This window comes from Brassica napus, chromosome A4 (genome assembly GCF_020379485.1).
Source record: "Brassica napus cultivar Da-Ae chromosome A4, Da-Ae, whole genome shotgun sequence".
Lineage (NCBI taxonomy): Eukaryota > Viridiplantae > Streptophyta > Magnoliopsida > Brassicales > Brassicaceae > Brassica > Brassica napus.
Window position 1 is genome coordinate 16,048,054 of NC_063437.1, and position 23,738 is coordinate 16,071,791.

Sequence of the window (23,738 nt, forward strand, 5' to 3'; positions counted from 1 at the left end):
TATTAAGAAATAATTAACACATTCAATAATATTAAAGACTAAAATGCTCTGTCAATTGTTCATAATATAAGCCTAAAATTAAATTCAAGTTCAGCCAAAGAAATAAAACCCAAAGACACGTGTCGACCTGTCAGAGAGTAACTTTCCACGTGGATAACTTAGAAGAGAGGCAAACATAATTTATATATATAGATATATGCAGATTTTGTCAGCTTCGGAAAACATAGAGCAATCGTCTGTTATAGGCTAACGTATTTACCACTTGGGCCGAACTCCAAATTCATATTGGCGAAATAGTAATAATTTAATTCGTGTGAATAGTCCAATTTATGACTAACATGGATACATACAAAACCCTAAAAAATTACCACTATACTATGACAACTTAGGAGGTGTTATTGGTTTATGTATTTTTATTGATTTAGAAATACAAATTTTCAAATTTTCTCGGATTAGTATTTACAAATTCGGAGGTTTTCCTTCGGATTTGGGCCTTTGTATTTTTCACAAAGAAATCCATGCAAATCCATTCAAATACATTATGAAATCAAATATATTAGTAAATCCGTATGATTGAATAACACTTGATTTGAATTAGAATTTATGAATCATTAAACGAATAACACTTGATTTGAATTAGAATTTATGAATCATTAAACGAATAACACATGATTTCAATATATATTTTAAAATTATAGAACCAATAACACTAGATTTAGTTTGGATTTTAAAATCCATCAAAATACACCAACCAATAACCCCCACTTAGTTAACTAGAAACTGTCCTAAAGTTCTTAAGCATATAAACAGGTACGTTAGACCATGTATATATCTTGGCCTTGATTGGTAACATCAATAACTGCGGATTGGAAAAATTAATTAAAATGTGGAAAATTTAAATCTGTTTAATGAAAACGTATAAAATATTTTTGTATGATTGGAATATTTTTCAGAATGGTAGAATATAAATTATATTAAAACTAAATTTTGATATATTATTTAATCAATTAATAAATATTAGTAACTACAACGTTATTATAATATAAAATTAATAAACATTAATAATTAAAATAATTATTATAATACATAAATTATCATAGAATTAACTAATATGAAAATAATATTTAGTACTCCCTCCGTTTTTTAATATAAGTAGTTTTACTGCTATGCACATAGATTAAGAATATCATTAATTTCTTATATTTTCTAAACAAAAATAGCATTAATTATTTACCTAACCACAATTCAACCAATATAAAAATAGAAGATATATTATCATTGGTCAGACAACATCCCCTATATATTATTTGAGAAGCATTACAATATTTTTTTGTAGTCACGTGTCATCACTAGAATGATTCTTAGAATTCTTAGAGAAATATGTTGGTCCATATAAATATATAATAAATTTTTTATTAAACTAACCATAAGTACACTATTAATGTTCTTCATTATTTCCTGAAATAAAATCACGGAATTTCTTAATATGGCTAAAGTATATATGAAAATTAATGATTTTGAATGATAAAGATTTGATAAAAATAAGTGTATATTATATTATATTTGTTTAATTTTAAACTATAAAAATAAATTAAACAACCATAGTAACCATATAATAAACATTAAAAAATTCTTTATATGTTATATTTGTGGTCCATGGTTTAAATTTTTTGTTATGATATGATACAAATGATTAAGAAATCATATAAGTTGAAGTCTCATTTAATAAGTATTAAAAATAAAAGATATATATATATATATATATATATATATTTATATATATATCATTTTAAGTTAATTTATATGCCATATAAAAAATACATAAATATCTTAATTTTGAAATTTAGTTTGATCAATTTTTTAATAAAAAATTTGAAAATATATTGACAACTTAATTTTTTAAAATATTATAAATTACTTAACCTATTAATCCTACAGTGAAAATTTTGTTATCAGTAATTTTAATTTTTTGCTATAACATATACAAATGATAAGAAAAACATATGAGCGAAAAACATCTCATAAATATTAATTTTAAATATACTATATATATGTTACTATCATTTAAATTTAATTATATACCATATCAAATAGAAAAAAATATTTTTTGGATTAATAAAATTTATATATATATTCGTACCAATTTAATTATATAAGTATTAGTTACTATATTTTAATTTATTTAATATATCTTTGTTATTTCATAATATGTTAGAAACATATAATATATATGAAATAATTTATATATATAACGTTTATCCCGCGCAAGGCACAGATCTTAACCTAGTTAATTATTAATAGATGTTACATAGAAAACCAAAAACGACATATAATTTGGAACAAAAAAATTTCTCTAAAACGACTTATATTGAAAAACGGAGTGAGTAGCTTACAATATTCATTATTATATAATTAAATATAATGAAAATTTGATTTTACAAGCAATCTAATAAAACCTTAATTTTCACTTAATGATTTTTTTTTGTATTTTGTCAGCGAAAACACAAAAAATTTCTTTTTTATTTTATTTCACAATTTTTCTAATTTGAAATTTTTTCATGGAGTCACGTTTTTAGATGTAATTAATTTCATCAGTCCACATTTTACCAATCATATCCCTTAATAAATTTATATTTTGGCCATTTGTAGTGTTGTCAAACGGGTTGTTCCGTCCCGTCCCGGCCCGGACCGCTGCGGGTTTTCTCTTGTGCGGGTTACGGCGGGTCAAGCCCGCGCGGGATGCGGTCTCCAATAGCTCGGCCCAAGCCCGCCCCGCCGAAATGCACAGGCCTTTACAGGTCGTCCCGCGGGCTGCGAACCATCAGGTGCACCAATGGACTTCTAAACGCTGTGTGCTGTTCCATAACACTTACTGACGCTGCATGCTGCTCCAGGAGACCAGGACACTTCATCTTCGTGTTAAAGATGTACAATTCAGGCTTTTATACTACATATCTAAATTCATTTTGTCCTTGTAGTCAAAATTTCAATTCATATAAGTTCTTGAAGTCACTGATGATAACCAAGCTCGAGTTATTGATGATAACTAAATCTTATAGTGCATGTAGAAGATGAGATTTTAGTCTTAACAAATTTTAAATAAAGAAAAACACCAAATCAAAGCAGTCAAAACAAAACCAAGCAAGTAAAACAAGATGTAGCAGATTGTAAAAAATAAAAACACCAAATCAAAATAACAATTCAAGCTTCCTCATCTTCATCTTCCCCATTGACAATGGACTGAAATGATGGCACTTTCTCTTCTTCACCATCACCATCGATTTCTTCATCTGTAAATATCAGAAATTTCATTTACTTAGGACTAAGGGATAATGATACTCTACAAGAAATAATAATGTGAATTAATTACCATGTGCATAAGATTCGTATCCCTTGATCCAATTTCTAGTGCATATCAAAGCTTGCACATTTTTGGGAGAAGACGGCTCCTGTATTTGTTAAGAACTCTAGATCCAATGCTAAAAGAGGACTCTGAAGCCACTGTTGTGATTGGAATACTTAGCAGGTCACATGCCATTGCAGGCAAATCCCCATACCGATGGGCATTATCCTTCCACCAATCGAGGATGTCCAAGCTCTGAAAATTAGTAATGTCCAGAGGTGGTTCATCAAGATAAGCTTCTAGAGGTGTTTTTCCAGTCGCAACCCCACTGACTTTGCGAAATGCAAAGAAATCCTAAGAAGGTTATTTAGAAAAAAATTAGAAATGAAAAGAGAGATGAACAAAAGGTTTAAAAATTAATAAACACTCACACCGTAGTTCTCAAACAGTCCCATTGTCCCTGCTCCAGAAGCTTTTTGTGAAACAGTCTCTCGTGGCTCTGTAGACGGTGAGCTATTCTTGGATTTTTTGTCATACGACTCAAACAAAATACTAAGCTTCTCACGCAAGTTCTTTAGCTTTGCATCACGTGTACTCATGTCAAGCTTTTCCAAACAGCATTCGACAATGGAAAGCTTAAACCTTGGATCGAAGACTGCTGCCATTGCAAAAGACCACTGACTTCATCCCAATATTTATCGAACTTCTCTTTCATCGGTGGCACCATGTATCTCACAATCTCATCTTCGCTTCCCTCATTGATCCGAAGCCAATTATGGATCTGGAAAACCTGATAGAAATACAAGTTTGAAGTAGGATAGTTCGAACCAGACATCAAGGTCGTGATTACAGCAAACGGACCCAAGAAATTGCAGATATTCTCAGCTCTTGTCCATTCCTCAGCAGTGGGAGCCATTTTATAACCCTTCTTATCAAATGTCTCCAACTTGGCAAAGGCTCGACGGTACCTGATGGCTCTTTCAAGCATAAAGAAAGTGGAGTTCCATCTTGTCGGAACATCGAGGAGTAGACCCCCAGTTTCTACTACACCCGCAGCCGCAACGCATTTCTGGAACAAGTTTTCACGTGTTTCCGATGACAGTACATACTTAACACTCTCTCTTACTTTGTGCAAAGAGTCTCCAATTACCTTCAACCCATCTTGTACTATGAGGTTAAGAATGTGCGCTGCACATCTCACATGGAAAACCAAGCAGTCCAAACCCAAGTAAATTATAAATCAGAAGGAGTCTCCAGATTAATGCTTTGACGACAGTGGCAGAAGCAAATTATGCTTACATACTTGACACATAAATCCACACCCGTCGGTGCTTAATTAATTTATTCAGACTTCGACGAACTTTCCATTGGAGGGATAACGAAATGTTTGTTTGCTTGAAGACAGTCGAAAGACAAGTTAGAAGAATTGATGTGTGCATATTTCTTGGCTTTTAGCCATGTAAATAAAGTGTGGTAGTCCTTTCTCATCCACTTTATTTATTTATTTATTTATTTTTGAATTAACCAGTGACCGAATTAAAGTCAACAGACTAATCTGTGGATCCCAGCAATACCGACATTTGTAAATCTTCTGATGATTAGTGGGAATCGAACTGCAAGTTCACCATAATGAGATTATCCCTTAAGCGTCACTAGCCAACTCCATTGGTTTTTCTCATCTCCTTTAGAGTCTGAATTAAGCAGTTTGCATTCATTTTCTCCATGTTATCCATTTTAAAGTCTTAGTTGCATTTCATGAAATTTTCATATAGTCTTTGAGTCTTGTTTAGGTCTTCTTAGAGTTATGCAAGAGTGGAGAACTTGGAATAGTGGAGAGTTCATATGCAGAATCTAGAATCTATACTTGAAAAATTAACTAAGATGGTCTTAAATATCATTTATGAGGTTCACCTTTTGGCACAACATAGGAAACTGATTAAGAGTTATGAGTTCTTACATTTTTGTTTTTTGAACACCAAATATATTAAGAAGAAATCATCCCATGACTAGGATGAAATAGCAGTAGCGGTACAAAGAGTAGACTTAGCAATCAAATCAGCTAAGGAGTTCAAAAGCTTTGCAATAAACTTAAAAGAAACAGGGTAGAAAAAACGGAGATAGATATTCAATATCCTGGAGATAAATATTCAATATCCTGGCGATAGAGCTGTCAAATGGTCCGTGACCAATTGGACCATTTCAATTTTGGGTAGTAATGGGTGGTCTATATTAGACAATGGTCCAAACAAATGTGCAAGACCAATAGAGACCATGTCCAAATGAGCATGCCCATGGACACCCAATAGTATTTGTAATTATTTTTTCGATTATTAGTTTAGATTTTTTACTCTCTATAATTATGTTTTCTCTTCAAAATTATAAAATACCTTCTTCTTGCCAAAACCGAGAAATCATGTTTTCCTGCCAAAACTGAAAAATTACGTTTTCCCGCAAAAACAAGAAATTTATGTTTTTCGGCCAAAACCAAAAAATTACATTTTCCCGCCAAAACCGAGAAATTACGTTTTCCCACCAAAACCAAGAAATTATATTTTTTTGCCAAAACCGTGAAATTACATTTTCCCACCAAAACTGTAAAATTCATTTTTTCGTCAAAAATGTGAGATTATGTTTTCCCGCCAAAATTATAAAATTTCTCTTTAAAACTGTAAAATTACGTTCTTTTTGCCAAAATTTTGAAATTATGTTTTCCGTCAAAATCGTTAAATCTTGATTTCCCGATAAAACCGTTTTTTTTTGCTAAAATTGTAAGCTATGTTTTTTTTTGGTTAAAATCATGATAGTATGTCTTTAAGAAGCCCATGGACACCATTGTCCATTTGGTTTTTACCTAGTTGCACCATGTACCAATTGGTCTTTTGTCCAACTGGACCATTTATTAATTGGACGAATCCATATCCCGCCAAAAATGAATTAGACTGAGTTAGCCCAAGTCAGCCCCGCCTAGTTGACACCTATACCTGGAGGATCCCACAGAGGTCAGCCGGAAGAGATTTCGAAGAAATTGCTACTAAGAGCGGTTGATAATCTGTGATGAAACAAATTCTTGAGTAGCCCCGTGTTTGGGCGGTGAGTACTGCACAAAGCAGTGCTAGAGCTTCGGCGATGAGACTTGTCTTTCCACTCGAGAAACCTTGTAGATGATTCACCCTTCTTTATTTTTAAAAATACATCCAAATGCTGTTATGTTGCTTTCCTTCTTCCATGCTGCATCTGAAAAGCAGAGTACTGAATCATCCAAGTTGGGTATGATCAATGACTGACTGCATTGGTGGGTTGGTGTAGGCAGCAGGGGTTATGCCATCTTCCATTCCCGTGCATTCCTTATGGTTTTGGACAGTGTTTCCTCCGGTGAAACTAGCTTATCTTCGAATATCATTTTGTTTCTCGCTGTCCATAATTCCCAGCATATCCAAGGATAGATATCAGAGGTAATACCATTAGGGGGGCAGGCATGTAACCTTTTTTACATATATTTAAAGCTTCAACAAAGTCCGAGCTTTTTTCAGGATTTAATTTTGTAGCTTGAAAAGAGAAGTTGCAAAATCACAGCGAAGGAATAAATGCGTAACAATTTCTAGCTCTCCGCATCGAATACAAGTAGTTTTATGCAGTAGACCTCTTGTTGTACGTTAGCTCCAGTGGGTAAAGCTCCTTGTGTCGCTTTTACATGTCTAGTCAATGAAAATTGATGTTTAAGGTATTTAATGGTTATTAGGACATTAGATTATTGTTTGCTCATATTGTGATATTAATGGAATTGGTGTTAAATTCATAATTAACATATGGTTAGTATGATGGAACTGGATAAGGTCAAATTAGTGATTTTACTTAGGGATGGACGCAAGGCGAGTACTTGTTTTTTATGTATACTTGATATTTGGGTTGCTTTAAAACGAGTAATAAATTTTTGGATTTGTACTTGACTTGTCGAAAACAAGTACTTGTTATTTCAAGTACTTGTTTAAAAATATTTTACTTGCAAGTTATTTGCCTCGTTCGATTACTTGTTACGCATAAGTATTTATAAATTATTTGGACATATTTTTAAGTTTCTGAGAATTACTTTGCATATAATTTTATCAGAGAATGTTATGAAAATTCATTTTGTTTACTCTGACTTGGAAAAAAACACAAGAATTATTTTAAATAAAATATTTGCGCCTAATATAAAAAAGAATAAGAAACAAAATACATAGATTTTTATAAGGAAGTTCAGTAAAAAAAGTTTTTGATAAGAAAGTATTTCTTACATCTTACAACAAAGAAATATATGTTTTAGGGCTTTGGTTTTTCTGGTTTAGTTAACAATTTTCAGTAATAAAACAAGTAACGAGTAATATCAAGGCGGGTCGTTAATTGTTTTTGCGATACTTGTTACTTTCCTTGTACTTGCAAGTAGCAAAACTTAGTGACTTGATACTTGACAACGACGAGTACTAGAAAAATCGAAGCGACTATGGACCAAGTAACATATATACGGCGAGTAACGAGTATTTATGTCCAGCCCTAGATTTTAGACCTAATATTATCATTCAATGATTGTATTGAGCATCTTAGATTGACCTTTGGTCACCCAAAGTCAATAATCTTGATCCAAATTTTATAAATTGATCAAATTTTATAACTAGATCAAATTTTACTAATCATTTATTCTTCAATTCCTTTTAAGTTGAATGAAACTTAGAAGCATATGACCTAATAATAACAAAAACGTGTAGATATATGTGTACATGCAAAGATTTTGTTACTTTTGTCAGGGATCATTATCATGTTAAAAAAAATATTTAATAGAATTTCTTTTATTAACTCAATATTTTCCCATTTTTACATCTCATATCTACATTATTATTTCTGAAATATTTTTTTTTGTATTCGAGCTTTCATGTTAAAAAAAAATAGAGTGGTAAGTCGTTGTTACACTTAATTAATGAATAATTTATTTTATTATTTAAATAATCGAGTAATAGTTTTTATATTTAGGTACTTTCTGTTTTTATTAATTCTGGATAATAACACAATAAATAATAATTTTAGATAATAATAATACAATAGATAATGATAAGATAATAATAAAGATTGTTATTATAAAATCAAAAATATATATTATATCATATAAAATGTTCAGAAAATATAAATATATTCTATTCATACACTTTTCCATGATAACCAACCGTTTCACAAATTCTAATCACGTCAAATTGCAGAAATTATATCATATATTTGTGTACATATAATACAAAAATTAACATACTATTGTTTAATATTCTACTGTTCAAAACTAAATAATAATGCGTTCACGTAATTACTTCTAAAAAATTTAAGTCAAACAAAAATATACAGTATAACAATGTCTTTCCAAGTGTTCGACAAGTGTTGGTTCTTTTTTTTTGTCAACAACAAGTGTTGGTTCACTTAAAACATATTTGCATTGATTAAAATATCTCTAACTTATTATATGGATAAAATTCCAATAATGTATAAACTATGACAGATATTCAGTTGTGATAAATTTTTAGTTTTAAAGTTATATCTTCTATGAATATTTTTTGCTGATTTTTTCCTTCATAGATGGAGATAATAGCGTTGAAATGTGATGGTTTTTCAATTGATAATGATGTAATAATAAATATTTATAAAATGATTATTTCTGTATGTGCAGATAAAACACTTAATTATTTAAAATTCAAAATAAAATAATTCCAAATTAAAATAAATTAGTAACTTAATATTATTTATTATTTTCATGCAGTAAATAAGCCCTTTTAATACATAAAGTTTACTATATACTCTAAGAAGAATGAGGACGAGGACATTTTGAATCACATGCGGCTTGGTCGGGCCAACAAGGATCACCTTTTAAGGCTACACAACACCAACCCCATTTCTTAAACCATTTTGTACGCATACAATTTGAGTCTATGATTAGTTTTGATTTATCTATATCTCTAATATCTGTCCTTGCACCTACACATAAAAATCACACATCAACCAAACGTTAACAAGATAAAAACGAAAAAAACATAAGTACTATAATTGCAAAAATCTATACATACACTGATGTAAAGTAAATAGGGAGATGATGAATATGCACATGAGAGCTGTATGTATCTTCATGATTTTCTTAAACAACAATGTGATGTCCTTAACTTGTTTAGTAGTCTTGTTTCAAAAGAATGTGAATTTTGTCTTCTTGTAATTTTTTTTTATAAAGTGTGCTATTAAATGAAAATTTAAAATATCTTGTGTAATTTAATAATTTTAAAGAAGTAATATATATGTAATCATTAATTATTAACTAGATTTCACATGTTTATATTTTATCCAAGATATGTGTGTATATATTTCTTGTTATAATTATTTAAAAATATTCCTATTAATATTAAATACCAGAAAAATAATTAAGGAACAAAAACAGAAAAAAGTTTATATGTTTATAAAAAAATGATAACATTTGTATGGCTTTAATAAAAACTAGGTTAAGATCCGCGCCTTGCGCGGGATGAATATATATAAATTATTTTCAAGTATTCTATATTTTTTACATATTATGAAATAATAAATATATATTGAATAACTAAAAATTTATTAACTATTACGTATATAATTAAATTGGTACAAATACTTAAATAAATTTTATCAATCCAGCCAAACATTTTTTTTCTATTTTATATGGCATAAAATTAAGTTTAAATGATATTAACATAGATATATAGTACATTTTTAATATTGACATCTGTTAAAAAATATTTTGTACTCATATTATTTTTGATCATTTGTATTTATTTATAAAAAAATTAAATCAATGATAACAATAAAAAAATTGTGGGATGTTTAATAGTATTAGTAATTTATAATTTTAAAAACATTCAATACAAAATTTAAAATCTAAATATTAAGTTGTCAATAACTATTCAATATGTTTATAAAAAAAATTCAAAGCAAATTCGAAATTAAAATACTTATGTATTTTATATGGTATATAATTTATTTTTAAAAGCTATTAATATACATATATATATAATATTTATTAAATGAGACTTCCTACTTATATAATTTCGTAATCATTTGTATCTTGTTATAACATAAATTTTAAACCATGGATCACAAAAATTTCTATGTGAGATTTTTAGCAACTTAAGTCATTTATATTCGTTTTTAAAAATTCAAAATATATAATATACGAAAAAATCTATATTTTTATTATATAGTTAATGTGGTCGTTTAATTTATTTTAATAAGTTAAAATTAAAAAAAATGATAGAGAATAGACTAATTTTTATCAAATCTTTATTATTCAAAATCATTAATTGTTATATATATACTTTAACCGCATTAGATAATTCCGTGATTTTTATTTAAGGAAACAATGAAAAACATTTATGATTAATTTATGGTTAGTTTAATAAAAAGCTTATTATATATTTATATGGACCAACATATTTTTCTAGGATTCTAAGAATGATTGTGGTTATGACATGTAGCTACAAAAATATTTTGTAATGCTTCTCTTTTAATATATAGGGGATACATATAACAAATTAGTTATTATATTTATTGTTATATGATGTATAATTTATAATTTTTTGAAAATATAGAATAATGTTTTAATAAATTATAGAGGTTTCTTACATTTCACCTAGTTTTAACTACTTACGGTCATCTAGTATATTTTGGATTTTATATTTGTTCTATTATTACTAATCTATGATTTTAATTTTTAATTTTTTTATTGTTGTAATAGTCTAAGATTAGAGATTTAAATTATAAAAATATTTTTAATCATAATATTAGTTTTTTTATATTTATTTTGAATATATTTTATTCTCTTTCAGTCTATGTTAATTAAAGTAATTATCATAATTAATATATATTAATTTTGCATTAAATTAAATTTAATATAAATTTTCACATAATTTAACTATTATTATAATTTGATATCTTTAATCTTTTCTATTACTGATTATTTATTTTTAATTTCTGTTCACATTTTACATATTCTTTACTTTCTGAAAGTTAATTATAAAATTATTTTAATGATATAGTATTTTCATAATACTTAGATTTATTTATTTATTTTGATAATTCTTTACTCTTTAAATTTATATATCTCAGGCGGGTTTTCTTTAGGCTGAGGCTCAGTTGGAGAAAATATTGGGATTTGGGAGGAGTGAGTGACAGCAGAGTCAGGTTCCTTTGGGTATCTCGTGGAACACGCGAGTCAAGGCTGAAGGAGGCTATTGAAGGTAGTTTGGGTGTTGTAGTAAGCTGGTGGGATCAACTGCGCGTGTTGTGTTACGCAGCTATAGGCGGGTTTTGGACGCATTGTGGGTATAATGATTAACGAGACATTGGAAGGGATGTACTCTGGAGTACCAAAGCTGACGTTTCCTTTGGTTTGGGATCAGTTTTTGAATGCTAAGATGATTGTTGAGTAATGGAGGATTGGGATGAGGATGGAGAGCAAGAAGAGTACGACAGAATTGTTGGCAAGGAGAGACGAGGTCAAGGAACTGGTGAAAAGGTTTATGGATGGAGAAGACTGAAGAAGGGAAAGATATGAGAAGAAGGGCTTGTGAGATCTGTCGTGGAGTTGTTGCAAAAGCCGGTTCTTCAGATGTTAATATCGACGCTTTCATTAAAGATATGATCGTGTGAGTTTGATGTTGTATTTTGGTTAACAAGAAAATAAACAGAACTCAACGAGTTATATCAGTGACGATGAATTAAATAAACGAAACAAAAGCACTAAACGAATAACTAGAGAATGCTTAGTGCTGATGAGGTAGCATACGCTTGAGTAATTAAACTGGTCCACAGGTGCGACTACTAATGGAAGCTTAAGCCCATCCTTACTACAATGAGCGGCCGTTGAGCTAATAAATTAAAGTAGTGGATTCCAATTATAGTGAGCTTGACAAGATCGTGGCCCCGTCTTGTACACAGCTTTTGGAGAAGCAGGGTCGCAGGATTTGAATTCAAGGTTCTTGCTTGGAGGTGGTGGAGGAATCAGACGTTACGGTTCATTCAAAATGATTCTACTATTTTAAAAAAATATTAAGCAAATAAATTAATATATCATCATTTAACAGGAATTGAAAGGGCAGTTTACGACAACAAACAAGAGAGAAAAGGGAAAGCTGAAATAATACAATTTAATATTCGATTAAAAATATATGAGTATACTTTCAAAGTTTTCAGTCTGTAATTACTTGAGGGAAAAGGTAAGTAAAAACGAGAAATTGCATTAACCTAAACGAATAAGGAAAATAAGGCGGTGCACCAAATCCTCTATATAAACACTCTACCACCCCCTCTTAATTTCCATAAAACAAGCTCAAAACTTCAACAGATCTCTCTCAAACTGTTGTCCTTCACATCGTTTAATTCTTTTGTTCCAGAAAAAAAAAGAACCAAAACATCGATCATGGCTTTGATTAAGAGCAACACCTTCTTCACTTCTTTGATGATTCTTCTCGCTCTCTTTGGAGTTGCCGTTGGAGGAACAGTGCACAAAGTGGGCGACTCAAGCGGATGGACCATGATGGGTGTTAATTATGAAGCCTGGGCTTCTTCAAGAACTTTTCAAGTCGGAGACTCTTTGGTTTTTGAATACAACAACGGTTTTCACGACGTTACTGAAGTCACTCACAATAATTTCGAGCTGTGTGAACCGTCTAAACCATTAGCTAAATATCAAACAGGATCAGATACGATCAGTCTAACAAAACCGGGATACCAAAACTTCATATGCGGATTTCCTAGTCACTGCGACATAGGACAAAAGCTTCAAATCCTCGTCCTACCGGCCTCGTTGGGTCCCGTTGCAGCTCCAGTTCCTGGACCAGTTCGATCACCTACTACCTTCTCGTCATCTCTTTCACCGGTTAATAATGTTCCACAACATCAGATGGGTCCACCACCAACTCCACATAGCGCAGCTGCAACCTCTAGTGTTTGGATCGGATTCCGCTACTTTCTACTTTCTCTTTTCATCTTAGTTTGATAGTCATTCACGTACGTTGTGATTCCTTTAGGTCATATTTCTAACTTTAGTACGTTTGAGTTGTGTTGTCTATTTATGTATATATAAACTTGCACTGTTATAGTTTGAAATCAATTTTTAATTAATTTATCATATTTATTAATTTATCATTACATAATAGTTTACCTAGAGACCAAGCTATTGATGTGGCCGGAGAATGTTTATTGTTTTGTAATAGAGAAGAAGTAAAAGCGAAGAAAGTTTCCAAAACAAACTAGATTAGCCCTTAAAACAGACTGCATGTGATTATGCTAAACAGAACTCTTATGAAAAAGGAGCATTATAATATCGTTGACTTTCTTCTTTTTCAAGAGCAAAGTTTGTCATAAAATACCACTATGCCCAGCTAATCGCCACGGGACTGCCCACCACGTGTATTCCGTCTGACCATTGGATGCTCCCGAAGCTGTTAGACCCAGACGCCTTAGATGAGTCTACATTAAACGTTACTGAATACGATTTCTTCTCGTTTACCTCTTTGAAATTCAAAACAGCTGGTACGACCGATATATTGACTATAGTTGTCTCCGAGGTTACTTTAACCGAGTATGATCCAGCTTCTCCAACGTTCGTGACTGTGCGCGTGTACGTGTACGCGCCGGATCCCTGGACGTTAAGGGCGAACGACGGATAATTTAGATTACCTACAGAGTACGTTTTGCTTGGATCGCAAGTGTAGTTGCGTCGCGATACTTTCATGATCTGCGACGATGTGTAATTCAATGCGCAGAGGAAATCTAAATAATCCACAGTCAATATGTCGTAAATAAGTCCTGGATTGACGGCCATCGTCGGTGACACGTGTCCTGCACCGTGATCGAACGGAGTTGAAGGTTTTCCCGTTGCGATGTCGATTAACGGTTTCCCGTCTTTGTAGGTACTGTAAGCGGTTGTCATGAGAGCCGATCGAATTGCCGCCGGACTCCATTCTGGATGCACAGACTTGAGAAGAGCTGCTAAACCGCTCACGTGAGGGCAAGACATCGACGTTCCTGAGATGATGTTGAACTCCACGCGGCGTGTGTCAGAAGCCAGTTCGGTGGGTCCCTTAGCTCCGGTCCACGCGGCGAGGATATTGACCCCCGGAGCTATCAAATCCGGTTTGAGAATGTTTGGCGTTGTTGGATTAGGCCCTCGCAAGCTAAATGCTGCAACTACTGGAGATGGCTGGACATTGACAACAGTTCCTTGTGTCAAAATCGAAGCAGTGGGATTCGGATGGGTGATGACATAATGCCGGATGATTTCTCCGGCTTTCTCTCCAACAGCGGTCGCGGGTAACAAATGAGCATCCGCCACAAGCTCTTCTCCGTTCTCCGCAGTATTAGCCAGAATCATTCCGAGTCCACCAACAGCTTTCACCACCTCCCCTTTCTCAACCCTAAAGTTCACTCCCCTGTCGCACATCACGATCTTCCCCTTAACTTTCTCCGGAATTAGGGTCCCGGAAACACAAAAGTTTCCATTAGTAGCGTTACTAGCATTCCCGGCGTAAACAAACGGCAACAGTTCAGGAAGAGCATCTCCTTTAATCAACGAAACTCCAGAATAATTATTACCGTTGCCTAGAATCACTAGTGCCGGAAAATCCCGATCTATAGTACCAGCACCTACAGTAGTAATCCACGGAGCTACGTTCGATATATCGGAAGATCTGGGACCAGAATTACCCGCAGAGCAGGACACCAGAATCCCTCTTTCCATGGCAGCAAATGCTCCAATGGCAATATCGTTTCTATAATAATCCAACGTTAAATCGTCCATAGATATGGATAGAACGTTGACGTTATCGTCGATGGCTTTATCAATTGCAGCTAAAACATCTGAATCGAAGCAACCACCTTTCCAACAAACTTTGTAAACTGCCAGTCGAGCGCCTGGAGCCATCCCACGAGCTGTCCCATTAGCGAAGCCTAAAAAATTAGCTCCTTCCACGACGGATCCTGCCGCGGTTGATGACGTGTGTGTTCCGTGACCGTCATCGTCTCTAGGCGATCTCGATTCTTTGGATTCGTCGATTGGTCCCTTCTCTGCTTCGTAACCACGAGCAAAGAATCTAGCTCCGATCAGTTTTCGGTTACAGAGCGAGGCTGTGAAGTTAGTCCCAACCTCACATTTGCCTTTCCAGGTAGACGGAATGGGACCGTATCCTTTGTCGGAGAAGCTTTTTCTCTCTGGCCAAACACCGGTGTCGATAACTCCGACGACAACGTCGCTGGACGCTTCAGTTTCAGGGAATAGATCTCCGTTGTGTACGTCCAGACCGAGGAATAGTGGAGTCCGGGTGGTGTGTAACTCGTACTGTTGCTCTGGTAGAACCGAGATGACGCCTGGTTGAGTCATAAGCGAGTCAGCTTCTTGGGGAGTAAGCCGAGTGGAGAATCCGTGAATCGCGTTGTTGTAAGTGTAGAGCAACTCAGCGGATTCTGAGACGGATTTGAGTGAAGAAGCGTACCAGAGAGAGTGGAGGTCGAAGCTCGAAGGCATCTGAGATTTTGCCATGTGAACGATGTAAGTTGCTTGTTGAGCTCCATTGGACACGTGGCAGGAACCCAGATAGAGAAGAACGATAAAAAAGGATGCAGTGGAGAATAGAAACGAAGAAGACATCTTTTGTACTTTTTGTGGTATCTCCCTGAGTTGAAGAAAAAAGTGAAGATGTGTGAGAGTTTATATAGAGAAAGAGGGAGGATATATTGAAGGGGTTAGATTTCGAATGTACCGCCACTCTTCTGTTTTGAAAGTTTAGTATAGTATTGATTTTGAAAACTATCCTATGTGTTTATGATACAACATATAATCAATATTTTAATTTATTTTAGTTAAATTTTGATGTTAAATAATTAAATTGATCCATTGATCCCTTTCGCATTGATCAATTTTTTTTTACATGTTTCATATAATAACCTCTAAAAACTATAATTGTATAAATTATAATGGTAACACGATCCACTCTATAATTAAATGATATATGTCTTTACTAATTTTCAATATTTTATTTTTGTCAAATTACTTAGATAAATGTTATAATTTTTCATAAAATGAAAATGATGATTTTAAAGTTAAAATATCAAAATATATTTTTATTTTTGTATTTTTATCTACACAAAATATAATGATTGTATTTCCAGATGAGCACAACATTCTTATGCACCCATTTCCATTAAAAAGTTTAGGATCCATAAAGAACAAGAACCAAAATATCGAGCTGTTATTTAACGAAAAATGTCTGAAATATTTTGTTGCAATGAATATTATTCAGTAAATAAATAAAAATAAAATAATAAGTAATGCATTGACATTTTGAAAACTATATTTCAAATATGTGTACAGTATTTACAAAGTAAAATACATAGTATATATTATATCTATTATATATCTATTTATATTATAAACTTTAATTTTTCGTTTTAAAATTCTGTAACATTATTATTTTAAAATATTTTAATTCCCCCTGAATTATATATTAATTTAAATATTTTATAATATTAGCTTTTTAAAATTATGGTATTTTAAACATAAACTAGATTTTGAGTTGCGCATTCAAAGTGCAGAATTTTTTTTTGTTGAAAAATTAATTAAACTGTTGTTTGTTAACAAATATGTTTACCAATGAACTTTCGATTTTCAGTTCGGTTCCATTTTTTTTTAGGTTCTCCTTCAGTTGTATTTTTGACTTTTTGGTTATTGTTCGGTTATTTATGAATATGAGTTTGATTCAGTTCGGTTACTTTGGTTATGAGAACAAACATTAAAGTATAATAAACTAGGATTGGCTAGCCCTACGGGCGAGATATTAGTTAATTTGATATTCACTAAATGCTCGAGTTGAAATTTTTTTTAAAAATTTAAGAATTTGGTTATCTGTTATGTGTTACTTATTAGTATGCAGTGGTATAGTTGTCTTTCGATTATTTTTGCTTTGGTATTGTATCAAATTAACTAATTATCCAACTCATAATTATAGATGTACAAATGTGGATTTGTGATAAAGTTTGATGACAACACTGTTTTTTTTTAATTTTTATTCATAGTGGAGTGTGCATGTGTCAGAAAGAGACCTATATTAACTTTTATGTTTTTGTGTATGGATTTTAAATATATATTATTTTGTATAATGCATACTTGCTTTACAACATTTACTTGTAGACTAAAAAAATTGTTTTCTATATTGTTAAAAGAGAAAATATTTAGTCTAGAATATAACATGGACATATGTATTGACTATATATAGATGTTGGGTGTTATTTTAAAATGACATATGTATAGATGTTTTTCAACCATTACTTCATTGGCACAAAACATTTATAACTGCAAATACCTTCTTTTAAAAGCAAAACTAATAAAAGCGTGTACAAAAAATGTATTTTGATATATATTATATGCATCAAGTTATAAAGGTTGGAAACATTGCAAAACTGTTTGGAGCAAAGTTTTTAACTTCACGATCTTCATCTTGACGTCAGTTCAGTGCCGGCCCTGGCCACAAGCAGAAAAAACATGGGCTTCCAGCCGACACGATAATAAGTATTCTCGCGGCCACATATTTATAAAAAGTGACTTTAGCCTATTGGTTCTAAGAGAAATTGCCAGTGCTGGAAGGTGCTGGGTTCAATTACCCCTGACAGCCTTTTGTTTTATTTTGGCCCCAAATATAAAATGGGACACATGTCATTCCCATAACGCATGACTTGATGACGTGGCATCACATGAGTGAGAGGAACATATTTTTATATATATAGATTATGTGATTGTTATTATGGCTTTTTGTTTTGTTAATGGATCATGGCTTTTGATATAACTAAAATATTGCTAACACCAAAAAATCTCTTTTCATTATGTTCCAATGCGAGATTATAAAATATATTATATCGAATATTATTAAGGGTAATATTGACTTTAACCGCTCTAACTTTTAACGTGAGAGCTCGAATCCGAAAAAACTATTTTGCAAATAGTAGTATTGAAGATTCATTAAAATTAAACTGATGTATTATAATATGAAGGTTTTAGCAATATTGGTTTAACTTAGTTTTCGAATGAAATATCAAAAGAAGAATTAGTTTTTTGAATGAAATATGAAAAGAAGGAATTAAAAACTATGTTCTACGAAAGAGAGCATCGAAGTGAGATCACTAAAACTGAGATCTTGAAAACCAAGATGAGTAGGGACTACTAACGGCAAGCCAACGACGAAGAAGACAACATCAAAGACAGCTAAATCTGATCCAACCCAAGGAGATGCAGTCCCTAGCATCAGCCAAAATCTAAGGTAAAAGAGGAGTGGCCAACATTGAGCGGAACATACTACAACACAATGAGAAACAACCACACAAATGTGAACTCATAAACCGGATCTACAATAAATACCAGATAATTTCACAAGAGAAGAAGGAAAGAAAAAATAAGAGCACATAGGTGAGTCTTTTTCGGTGATGGTGAGTAGCATCGCACACCGAAAAGGTAAATGAAATACAGAAATAGTGATGACTCAAGGTCAAAATATAGGAAGAAGAAAAAAAAGATCTTAAAATAACAATATACAAAATTTTGAAAAATTAAAATATATTGACGCTGAAACCGTAAATCTCAGAATCAACAAATGTCTAAATTCAAAGTTATTGAAATTCAATATGCTTTACATCATAAGCTTACTTCACCACTGATTAGTTTTAAATTAATTAGGAAAACCGTGTTGAATATTGGAGAATTTTCATGTTTACTATATTATTGGTACTATTATTCATGTTTACCTTCACTAAAAATACATTCTTCGTTAAGAGGTAAAAAACTCTTATACTTGTTGCTCTATATATATATAATAAATAATAACATACAAAAATTAAAAAAAAAATTAAAAAATATATGTTTTCAAATTATGATTTTTCAAATTCGAACTTTTTTTATCAAAAAGAATTTCTAATTTTTTTTTGCAAATTTTTTTTTCAAATTTTTTTAAAATTCGAAAATTCTCTTTGGAGCATTTTTTAAATTTTAAATTTTTTTAAAAAAATTTAAGTATTTATTTATATATCTATTAGAATCTTAAACTCCACATTTTAAAAACACTACTTCACCCCTCAACTCTAAACCTATGTCTAGATTAGTTTATAAAAATATTTTATAGTAATTAAAAATATATTAAATTATTTTAAAATAGAGATTAAGTGATTTTTATAAGCTATTTAAAAAAAAGTAAAAGATATTACAAAGTTATTACATAAAAATTAGAGATATTTCTTGAAATATGTTAAGTTGCTACCACTTTTCAAAAATACATGTGGTGTTATTCAATTACTGATTTCAAATCAATTATTAATGTTTTATAATCTATCAAATTTTAAAATTTTAAGTTGATGGATTCTAAAATCTCTGTAGTAGACCTTATATTTTGAATTCATTCACTTGTTCATGAAAATCCATAAGAGATGACTTGAAATCAATTTAAAATATAAAAAAAAAATTAAAATCTTTGAAAGTTGAATAACACTAAATTTTAAAAGCTATATTTAAATCATTCACTGAATAACACTAGATTTTAAAATAGAATTTTAAATCATCATTTGAATAATAGTGAATTGTGTTTAGATTTAAATTCTATTAAAATACATGATTGAATAACACTACTGTAATCAAAAATATCCTAACATTTGGGCTAAGGATTTAATTATTATTATTATTATTATTATTTTATTATGTAACTGAACCACAATTATATTTTGGTAGCAACAGAATACGAATGTAACGGAAGCTGCCACTGAGAAGACGCATAAGACTAGATTTGGATCTAGGTACTCGCCACTCTCTTCTATTTGTCTGTATATATGCAATATTTACCCATGTCCACTGTGGGATAGCAATTGGGTCCACATTAGACATCATCAATCCATCAACATGTCTTTATGTATATATTTCCCATCAAAACCGTATGCCACGGTTTGTCCAAAAAAAAAAAAGCGTATGCCACGGTCCGTGGATAACTTGAAGTTTGGTTCAGCAAGTTGTAACTTAAGATGTTAAGCAAAAAAAAAAAGTTGTAACTTAAGATGTTAAGAAAAGTAAAAGTTTTGAATTAAGATTTTTGTGGTGGGTCCATAATACATTGATTACGTACATAATCATGATTTATGTTTGGTAACTTATAGTTTGTTTTATATTCCACGTCATTTAATTTAAACTAGATTTTGACCCGCGCTTTGAAATCGCGGGATTATTTTTATTTATAAAATTATTAATCTGTTTGTTAGTTAAAAAGAAAAATAAAAAAAAATATTTGTTCAACCAATTGTCACTTGATAATTATTTAGTATATTCAATGAAATAACCTGGTAAAACGGTAATTGAAAAAATGTCTAACCATAAATTGCAGTTTTTTTTAAATCAACATTATTTTAAGTTTTTAAATATTAATTTAGAAAGAATAACATTTAATTTAAAAGATATCAGATAAAACTTATTCTAGTAGGTTTATCATTTTAAATTTCATAATATTGTTAAAAAACTTGAAAATTTTGAACCGTATTAATTCTAGTGATAAGAACCATGGCTACGGCGACCACATTTTCCTCTCCCTCAAATAGTCTTCCATTCCATATCTTGGTATTTAATAGGAAGTTTTATCTCTCTCCCACCTCTTGTCAAGTTGAGCGAGCTGGATGGCTCTCTCACAACTTCATCTACATCACCTAACACTTCGAACCGAGAAGGACTCTCAAATGCGCAAGGGTTAGATGATGTGGTTAAGGGATCAACAACTAAAGTTTCACAAACCTTAGTGTTGGTAATGATTGATGGAGGAGACTCCATAACAGGTGTTGTAATGGGAGTAGATTGTAAATCTACTAATATGGGTAAAGTGGTGACAGAGTTTGGCAAAGCAGTGGAGTTCTCCTGCTCTAAAGTATGTTGCAAAGCCGGAGTGATTTCAAGTTCATATATGAGACCTTCAATCTCTGTAATATGATTCTGAGGATCAGGGGCATTACAATCTGGAGTTGGAAGAGAGAGCTTTGCATTGGGATGTATTTCTTTTTGATGGATAGCTGCTGAAGATGAGTCAACATTATCCTTTTGCTGAAGGATATCAATATCCACTATAGGGACCTCAGAACATGTGTCTATAGAAGGGGCAGCGAACTGAGCAGTTGTAGAAGGTAGGAGAAATCTCTTCGCTTTGTGCCCTAGATTACCACACCTCTCACACATAGATGGAATCCATGTATACTCAACATTAACAAGAAAGATGTTACCTTGTTTATCATCCACGGCAATAAGCTTTGGAAAGTCTCTATCCAGCTCCATCTCAACTAAAACCTTTGCTTCACCCATACTAGTAGGATCAAGCCAGGGTTTATGCGTAAGAATAGGTTCTCCAAGTCCTGAAGCAACATGACTTATTCCTAATCTTGAGTAGCAACAATCAGGAACATTCTTCAAGTTGGCCCAAACCGGAAGCATAGAGATTTCAGGGATATTAAAAGAGTCTTCTGGAGTCCATGGCAGTACGAAAAGTAAGCAATCATCAATATGCCATACACCTCGCTGAATCACCCAATGACAAGTAGGTTGGTGCGAGATATGAAACATGAAAGCCGAATGGGTAGAGAACACTTATGAAACTTGCCAAAAATATACTCATCCTTATTCTCCGGACCTAACCTAAGCACTTTCGAAGGAATGGATACCTCAGGTGTACCATCAAGTCGATACGTTGGTGTGGCTGCTCGGTAAATATTGACAACTTTTAACCAAAAACAAAAATTGACAACTTAATATTTAAATTTTAAACTTAGCCTTGTACTTTTAAAACATTTATAAATTGTTATAACTATTAATCACATAATAAATTTTTTGTTATCAGATTTAAATTTTTTGTTATAAAAATATACAAATTATCAAAAAACTATATGAGTCGAAAGCATCATTTAATATACATATCAATATTAAAAATACACTATATATATGTTAATGTCATTTAAATTTAATTATATACCTTATAAAATAGAAAAGGTGATTGTTTGCATTTATGAAATTTATTTATGTATTCACACCAATTTAATTATATATATAATAGTTACTGACCTTTTAGTTATTCAATATATATTTATTATTTCATAAATATATAAATGAACATATAATACATAAAATAGTATATATAATGTTAATCCCGAGCCGTCTTAACCTAGCTATGGTTTATATTTCATATTGATAAAACCGATTGTACTATGTGTATATAAACTAGGCCTGAAACTTTTTATCCAAAATACGGATTCGATCCGGATCCTATCCGAAAATCCGGATATCCGGAGGGGCCGAATCCGGATCCGGATAATAAAATGTTGGATCCGTCAAATCCAGATCTGGATATTTTAATTTTTTAGTTCGTATATCTGGATCCGTAAGTTTTATTAATAACTATTTCAAAAATAGTAATATCTATATATAAACATTAATTTTATTTAATATATTTTCAATTTTATAATAGTATATATAAATTTTATGTAAACTTTGTAATATTATACATAGAAATAGTTAAAAACATTATATAGATTTTTATTTTAAAATTATTGTTAATATTTTATATATATTGATATTATTTTTTATTTATTTTAAGGATCCAAATCCGGATCCGGATATCCGTCGGATATTACAATTTTTAGAAGGATATCCGACACTTAGATATCCGAAAACCCTGGATCCGGATAAGGATAGTAAAATTATGAATCCGCCGGATAAGGATCCGGATAACTTAAAATTGCTCGGATACCCGATCCGTCCCAGACCTAATATAAACACATTCTCTTCATGAACTAAGAAAATAGTTTACCAAATATCTAAATCTGTTTCCTGATTAGGGTATCAGAATTTATTATATAAGAAAATATTATTTTAATTAGTTTTTGGTTTATTTGGTAAATAATTAGAATTGACAAAAAAAAACCTTTTTTAATATTAAAATCAACCCATAAAGAGCATAACGGAACAAACTTCCGGTTAGCCATTGGATAAACAGTAAAACTCGATAATAGACTAGGCTTATCACTAAATACATGGAAAAGTAAACGAAAAAATAGTGGGAGGGAAAGAATCTCGGCTCAAGGAACCTGTCACCAATCATCGCCAGAGAAAACCTTTTGTTTTTGATTCTTATATAAATTAAATGACTATTTTGCTTTTAAACAACGTCATTACATCAACAAATTTAACGGGTGTAGGCTTTTGCCAAAAAAATTCGAAATCAAAAGTTTTATTTACATAATATTATATTTGATGTAAATTAAATATGAACATATTTTAAGTATGATTTGGATACAGTCGTGGATAACTTAA

The 23,738-nt window shown here is 31.3% G+C and overlaps 3 protein-coding genes and 1 long non-coding RNA gene across 4 annotated transcripts; 1 reads left to right on the top strand and 3 right to left on the bottom strand.

Moving 5' to 3' along the window:
- Nucleotides 1-3,201: 3,201 nt before the first annotated feature.
- On the bottom strand, nt 3,202-4,711 carry LOC106373864 (zinc finger BED domain-containing protein RICESLEEPER 2-like). The gene is made up of 6 exons (XM_048778199.1): nt 4,705-4,711; nt 4,026-4,531; nt 3,775-3,948; nt 3,536-3,697; nt 3,371-3,449; nt 3,202-3,290 (listed from the first exon to the last, which is right to left on the bottom strand). Exons 1-6 carry the CDS (start codon nt 4,709-4,711, stop codon nt 3,202-3,204), a joined length of 1,017 nt encoding a protein of 338 aa, XP_048634156.1.
- A 4,360-nt stretch (nt 4,712-9,071) lies between these two features.
- LOC125608062 lies at nt 9,072-9,729 on the bottom strand. The gene is made up of 2 exons (XR_007339113.1): nt 9,421-9,729; nt 9,072-9,331 (listed from the first exon to the last, which is right to left on the bottom strand). It is a non-coding gene; the product is annotated as an uncharacterized LOC125608062 (long non-coding RNA).
- A 1,179-nt stretch (nt 9,730-10,908) lies between these two features.
- Nucleotides 10,909-13,458, top strand: LOC106375129 (mavicyanin). The gene has a single exon (XM_048777861.1). It carries the CDS (start codon nt 12,792-12,794, stop codon nt 13,368-13,370), a length of 579 nt encoding a protein of 192 aa, XP_048633818.1. The 5' UTR covers nt 10,909-12,791; the 3' UTR covers nt 13,371-13,458.
- Nucleotides 13,459-13,610: 152 nt separating this feature from the next.
- LOC106376992 (subtilisin-like protease SBT1.7) lies at nt 13,611-16,068 on the bottom strand. The gene has a single exon (XM_013817134.3). It carries the CDS (start codon nt 16,017-16,019, stop codon nt 13,746-13,748), a length of 2,274 nt encoding a protein of 757 aa, XP_013672588.1. The 5' UTR covers nt 16,020-16,068; the 3' UTR covers nt 13,611-13,745.
- Between the last annotated feature and the right edge of the window lie 7,670 nt (nt 16,069-23,738).